Source organism: Panicum virgatum, unplaced genomic scaffold (genome assembly GCF_016808335.1).
Source record: "Panicum virgatum strain AP13 unplaced genomic scaffold, P.virgatum_v5 scaffold_199, whole genome shotgun sequence".
NCBI lineage: Eukaryota > Viridiplantae > Streptophyta > Magnoliopsida > Poales > Poaceae > Panicum > Panicum virgatum.
The window spans coordinates 422,493-429,691 of record NW_024376263.1 but is presented as its reverse complement, the minus strand read 5'-3'; the positions used below and the strand labels follow the sequence as shown (position 1 = coordinate 429,691).

General features: G+C 43.8%; 1 protein-coding gene across 1 annotated transcript; it reads right to left on the bottom strand.

Moving 5' to 3' along the window:
- Window positions 1-787: 787 nt before the first annotated feature.
- LOC120693907 lies at window positions 788-4,656 on the bottom strand. The gene is made up of 8 exons (XM_039977106.1): window positions 4,399-4,656; window positions 4,187-4,263; window positions 3,534-3,678; window positions 2,948-3,238; window positions 2,131-2,218; window positions 1,991-2,046; window positions 1,294-1,342; window positions 788-1,189 (listed from the first exon to the last, which is right to left on the bottom strand). The coding sequence occupies exons 1-8, from the start codon at window positions 4,534-4,536 to the stop codon at window positions 1,113-1,115; spliced, it is 921 nt and encodes a 306-aa protein (XP_039833040.1). The 5' UTR covers window positions 4,537-4,656; the 3' UTR covers window positions 788-1,112.
- Between the last annotated feature and the right edge of the window lie 2,543 nt (window positions 4,657-7,199).

Here is a 7,199-nt window from a genome sequence, read left to right as displayed (position 1 = left end):
TCCTTCATCCGTGGTGAGTGATGTAGGAGTTCTGTTGGGCTACTGGGCCTTATTGGGATGTTAGATAGGAAGGGAATTGAGCAGAAGGACATATGCTTTGGGCTACATTTGATTTGTTACAGAGGCTTCATATTACATTTTCTTTTTATTTTTTGAATACATATGCATGTATATACTATGTATATAATTTTTTTTGGACAAAATAATGCTCCAGTGTTGCCGAAACTCCTTCAACTCCGACCAACCTCCCCGCCACCAACCAACATGAACCTCCCACCCCATTCTCCACCACCCTACCTCGCCGCCGTCTCGACCTGACACCAGGTCTGGCAACCTACTACTACCAGCCAATCTGGGCCAGGACCCCACTAAATCTGGAAGAGTCTATTCCGCTGATGTCATTAGAAAAACTTCATATGCCTTGTCGCGGAAAACTTCCATTAGCGCCCAATGGCAAAGGAGGAATATGAATTTTTATAATGGCATCAGCATATTTGGTGGGGCGACGAACCGCGACGAAGGTTCCTCCAAACCGGTGGACCTTCTGTGACAAGTCTACTCGTAGTTGTAGTAGCGCGCGTGACCTAACATTCGCGTCCGAAAAGGCCGGAACCTGGCCTGAACGCACAAAAAGCCCTGAAAATTTGGTGTACGTTCAAGGCACATGCGAATCGGCCCAGCCATTTAGATTTTCCATCTAGGTTTTTGGTTAAAAAACTGCCTAAACAAGGGACAGGGAAACGGAAACAAGAGCAAGGGAAATAAAAAAAAGCATGGATCTGGTAAAGAATTCGGAGCATGCAACAGAATCCCATTCTGCAACCAAAGCATGTCCAGATCACCACTCACTAGTAGTCAGGCGGGCAATTAAGGTTGCCAAGCAGCCAAGGGAGTAATACTAGATGCTGTCTCAGGTCAAGAATTGCAGCAAAAGGTGGCACTGTCACTGGTTACACCGTCCCATGCTTAAAAAAGCCTTCATACACCAATCCGTGCCAACGCCTAGGATCAGCGGCGAGACAGGCTTCCGCACAGATCTACCGAAAGCCAACCAACTCCTGCACGTGCAGCCTTAAGTCCTAAATCCTACGAATAGCGTCTGCGAGAATTGCTCAGTGAGCCCTTCTCTTCTTCCGCTTGCTCGGCTTGGCCTCTCTTTTCCTCCTTGCATATGCTTTCAGCTTGCTCCCTGCAACCAGCCAAGGACACACGTTAATGGATCAACTGTTCTCACGGAACAAGGAAACGCGCTTGAGGACCCTAGAATGAAACAATGGGAGATTTGGAACAGACCTTTGGGCGATGGTGAATCCAGACCGATGACACCAGCAATCGTGCCGTCCTACAAGAAAAGGCACTTGATGAGACACTAAGCACATAAAAGGGATCGGGAGGGAAAAAAACAAATAAATTTCACAAAATCAGAAAACTGGTTGGGTGCTGCTAGGCTTAGGCCACGAATTCACCAACTTCCTGGACTTTCTTGAGATTGTCTCACATTGCAAATAAAAAATGACTTCACGATAGCAAACATATCTGTTGCCGACAAGAAACATTTAAAAGACACACCCATGTCTTACTAAACTTTGAAATTATATTATTGGGCAACTAAACAACTCTAACGCTTGGTTTATGCTTTTAGTTCACTCATTGCACATTACTTCTTCCGTCTCAACTTACTGGGGTTGTACAGAAATGAACCGTCATATTTCATACTTTATAGTCATGTAAGTGCCTGCATCATGTACTGAATTGAACGATCTCTTCTACAAATCCTAGTTGAAAGTTTAATACTGTGGTAATAAACAGAAATTTGCACAATTGAATGGCATTTAGCAAATCATAATATTGCACACATTTGCTATCGCAGAGGTTAGTGAATGTGTTAATTTGCTCTAGCTTAAGGTATCACATGTTTTCTATTAATCATAATATCTGTTAAAGTTGCAAATCTTGGACAATGTCACAGAACATTAAACAAAATACTAACCCAGTCATGGACAATCCTTTGGCATCCTATATCCAAAGTGGGTACAACTAGACGACCTGAAATTGAATTTCAATTTATTTATACAATGAATAATTGAATATATGATATGAAGTTGCAGATCAATACAACCAAAGACATACCCGATCTGGTTTTTCTCAGTTTGAGAGCTTCAGGTGTGGACATTGACAATGACGTGGCCCTACCACGAGTAAGCGGAGACTCATGGGCCTAAAGTGATTCAGAAACATTGCAATAAATACACAGATAAATAACAATTTCATTCTATACCAAGTAAAGATAAATGTTCCCAACATAAGGTCACAACAAAAGCTTTTAACTTCAAATAGATATCGTAAAAATATGTACTTGACACATAAGGACATTTTTGTGACAGACCAATCTCAAGCAAAAGAATTGCCTCCGTTTGGTTTCCAGAATTGGATATGGTGAGGAGCTAGGCAAACAAATCTGGCAGGAAGCCCATGTGGAGCTAGTGGGGCGAGGCCAGGCCATTGTTGACAAGTGAGCCAACACTGACCAGGAGTTATGCTGGAGTGTGGCAGGGAGACCATCCGCCTCCATCCTTCTGCATGCCATTGCCGTTCTAGATGATGCATGACACAGCAACCTGGCAGTGAAACAGCGACCTATTCTTCATGGGATTGGATTTCTCGGACCAGGCAATCAAACAGCAGGTGGAATTGATTTGGTCCAATTTCAATTTTACATGATTCCCTGGATAACCAAACAAAATGACTGCACTGAAAACTATTTATGTTTCCACATGAAAATCAGATTGGAGCCTCAAAACAATTCATCCAGTCTAATTCCACAAATCAAACATGGGTGTTATAGATATATACGCCATCAGCAAGTCGCAACTGCAAAAGGCTAGGGCTTGTGATCATTAAATTTCTGAAGTTCTCACAACTAAAAAAAGTGAACGATTGGACTTACATATGGAACTGGGCGTGCGAATGGTGATCTTGTAGCACCCTGCAACTTCTCAAGTGCAGACCTTTGCTTCTGTGGAGAGTTTTGGAAGGCAGCATCATTGTGTGAGGATTTTTTAACACTGCTACGAAGTTCGCTGAGGAAAGATGTTCCACATGAATGAAATTCTTGCCCCCGCTGAAATTGCCCCGAGTAAAATTGTTTTTTATCCGATCTTGTTTGTGCCGTCTTGGGATAAAGCTGGTTGCAATTTTCCCACCAGTATGGAAATCCGATTATGAACTTCTCACAGACCTGCATGCACGGTTTGCAGCCAGGACCAAGGTATTCATAAGAGTAGTGCATGCCAAATGATCTTTTCGGAAACAAATGCGGCAAAAGTCATCATTCATCAACCAGAACAAAATTACTCAAATCTAGAATAACTTTCAGTCAGCTTCCCATAGGAATACGGAAATAGCATCACATGATAGATGGAGAAAGCAGATGATGGAACATGGTCGCTGATACAGCAGTCACCTCAGATGTCAGCTCAAATGGACACCTAACTGGTACACGAAACAAGAAACACAAAATAGGATGTGCATACCTCACTCGAATATCCGTTGGCATGCATCTGCGAAAGGCTGAGCGAGCCATAGATGCGAAGTATAATTCCATCTTCAGTTTCAAGAACGCAAGCCTTGTGGCGCTTTGCAATGGCTGCAGCATCGAATTGCTGGACTGTCTCATTCCTGTCAGAAGTGAGCAACAGATAACTGTTTTTGTAGCGAAAGCGAATGAACGAATCAAAGCCTCATGCTCTGAAGAAGAAAAGCAGCTAACTTTTGAAAACCTTAAGCATGCTTAAATTAAATAAACAAGCAGCATGATCTTCGAAAGTTTTAATGGTGCTTCAGTAAAGGCATTAATAGCCCTCAAGTCTGCAAGGATGAAATGCACGGAGGACAAATAGCATATTCGATTTGTGGAATCAGTTTGAGCCCAGCATTAGGCCAACCCTTTGTAGAGACGAATTACAGAAATTAAACTGGCATATTCTTCAGAAGTACATGTCAACTCAATCTAGGTACCGAACTTTGCAATTTCCATTCTAACAAAGATCAAACTCCCAGAAAAATAAGACGGAAACTCTTTGGCACCAATCCTCACCCAATCGAGGCCGGATCTCCAATGAAATACATACCGTCAGCCACAAAGGTGGATCTGCACCCCCCCCCCCCCTCCTAAGAAATTGCTCACCTTTCAAATTTCCCCGCGACGGCGATCTTCTGGTCATCCCCTTCCACTCTCTCCAGCCACCACTCGAACAGCGTGACCTACACAGCAGAAATGCAGGCCGGCGTGGGCGCGCAGCACTCCGTCGCGTCAGGACACGCGCATCTCAGAAACGAAGGAGAAAAGGGGGGAGGGAGTTAAAGAAAGAAGGGGGGAAACAAGCTACGCGTACGTACGCAGGGGTGCTCGGAGGAGGCGGCGGCGGCGGCGGCTTGGAATGGCTTCCGGGAGTAGGAAGGGCTGAGCAGCGGCGGCTGCAGCTCCCGGCGAGACTTCGACCCCCACGGCGGAATGGGGGTCTGCGGGGGCTGCATTCTCGACCGGATTTTCTCCCGTCTGGAATCGGGGGAGGGGAGGGCCGGAGGGGGAGGGGACGAACGCGGGGCGGTTTTTCTTCTCGATGAAATGGCGAAGGGTTCAGGGTTTTTTTTTTTTTTGAAACAGGGTTCAGGGCTTTTGGAGAGGAAGGAGAGTGGCAGCGCAGCGGCGGCCGCGCAGCGGCCACAGTCTTTTTTATTTTTATATTTTTCAAAAAAAATTACAAAAATATATTTTCCATTTCACATTTTACAGTTCTATACCCCTACCGCCCGGCAGGGGGCGGTAGGGACCTCTATGTAAATAAATATAAATTTTATTTGTGTAGAGGTCCTTGGAGGAGGTCTGCCGCCCCCCTGCCGCCAAGTGGGTGGCAGGCTCCTGCCAAGGATATAAAAGCTCCGCCCCTTCCCTCGCGTCCTCATTTTCTGCCCACGAGATCCAGAGAGGGGAGAGGGAGAGAGGAGGGGTAAGAAAGGTAATTCCACCGGCGAAGCCCTATCGGATTTTGGATCCGAACCGCAGGTAACCAATATTTCTGACGCATTATAGAATTGTTTCTAAAATAATTACGAATTAGAATAGATTGAGTTTTTGGCTAGTGAAATATAAAATAGTAAATTTAGAATGACACTAATTTATTGTTATTGCAACATAAGGCAATGACTGCTTTTAATTCTGTTGGATTTTCATGGACCGAAGAAAAATCTAGTATATTTCTTGAGATCATGACACATCTTGTAATTAATAAGAAGTTGGATCCATTAGCGGATGGTACGATAGAGATGGTGTTGTCCAAATTAGTAGGGTTTAAAGATTTCACATTGTTTCGAGGTATTACAACGCAAGATGTAAAGGGACACCTGCTAGAACGCCGTAAGATGTATATGAGGGTATGTGAACTAGCTAATTATCCTAATGTTATTGGTTTCGTACAAAGTACTTCTACGATATGGATGCGGTCAGAGGTGTATGAAATGCACATTAAGGTAACTATCATACGAATCTAATATCTATAGTCATTTGTAATCCATATTCCGTAAATTTTAAAGTTGTTGTGTAATTATATGCAAGGATTTCCCCAAGGACACGGAGTTGATTAACAAATCAATACCAAATTTTCGTAAATTGATATGTATCTTCGGTGGACTCGTGCCGCAAACAAGACGAAGGAGGCGTGGAAGATCTTTGGGTGATAGTACTTGGCAATCACATAGAACCGAAGGTTCGCCAAGTCAAACTGCACCACCTCCAGCACCAAGTTTTGTTAACTGGGATGACGACTTAGATGACTTCATGCCCCCAAAACCATGGCCTCCAAGACCTGATGTTCGTCCCCCTGTACATGAAAGTAGAACCATAAAAGAGAGAATGGGAAAGTCAAGAGGTTCGTCAAGTCAAACTGTACCACCTCCAGCACCAAGTTCTGTTAACTGGGATGACGACTTAAATAACTTCATGCCCCCCAAACCATGACCTCCAAGAGATCATGTTCCTCCCCCTGTGCGTGACTACCTAGATGATTTCATGAAATAATGTGTAGCATATGGTGTTCATCGGTCTAGATTGTGAAGTAAATTGTACTGAAATAATTTGGATTCTTCAGTATCATGGATGTGTACTCATTTAGCTTTCTTCCATGTGTCACATTATGTGTTGGCTTGTGCTATAGGTGGCCACAAACCATGTGTCCAAGTATTTGGGGCTAACCAATTTGATACAATGAACGAAATATAAATAGAATGTTAAACAAGATACCACATAAGATATTACATTGAAGGTTACGTTCATTACAACCAAATTCTATAGAAATACGCACTTCCAACTAATTAAACAAGACATTTAGGCATAGTACATACACAATATACTTAATTTCGTACACACAAATAAATAAATGCACAACTAGATGCGGCGAATTCTTGTAGGTGGAGCCGATCCATCCGTCGGATTCTCGGAAGGTCCAGCCTTGGCAGCAGCATTGGGTACTTGAAGCTGTGGGCACTTCTTGTAAGTAGACCGTCCGCTCCACACAAGTTGCAATGTTTTTTCTTCTTTCCAGCCTCGGACTCGTCCATTCCGTTCCGGATACGACGTGTCTGGCGTCGGCCTATACCCCGCTTTGTAGCTGCATCAGGGATGAGAATTGGATGGGGATTTTTTTTGAGTGAATGGGCCTAGAATACCGATGTCGTATATCTCATGACACCAAGTCTGTGTTGCGGCTTCTTTTGTGAAATATTGAGAACATATGACGCAGCATCTAACCCAGATACAGAACAAGCCGCGATGACATGGGAGCATGGTAAGTGATGCACCTTTGGCTTCTGACATTGGCAGAACACCCTCCCGTCAATGGTTATCAAGACTTCTTGAATTACCCTTTGCCTGCGGACACCCTGTCCGATCCTATCCCTGCATGATACCTCAAATCTTTGCTCCTTTGTGCCCATCGATATGACTGAGTGAAATCGAGTCTTTTCAATTTTTTTCCATGTACTCATTGACCCTTCTAAAAAAATGCACTCCTGGATCATTAAGTAAGGGAGCGGCTGATGCGTATAGCTCCCTAAAATACCTTATACATCCATACATGATGAACTCAACAATGCCAACAAGAGGAAATCCACGAACACGACGCATTACCATATTGTAACACTCA

Excerpts from the sequence above, each read along its gene's own strand:
- LOC120693907 (XM_039977106.1), bottom strand. The coding sequence starts at position 4,536 with ATGCAGCCCCCGCAGACCCCCATTCCGCCGTGGGGGTCGAAGTCTCGC. Across the intron at positions 4,264-4,398 it reads CCTCCTCCGAGCACCCCTGC|GTCACGCTGTTCGAGTGGTG; the intron begins GTACGTACGCGT and ends TCTGCTGTGTAG. Across the intron at positions 2,047-2,130 it reads ACTGAGAAAAACCAGATCGG|GTCGTCTAGTTGTACCCACT; the intron begins GTATGTCTTTGG and ends ATTCAATTTCAG.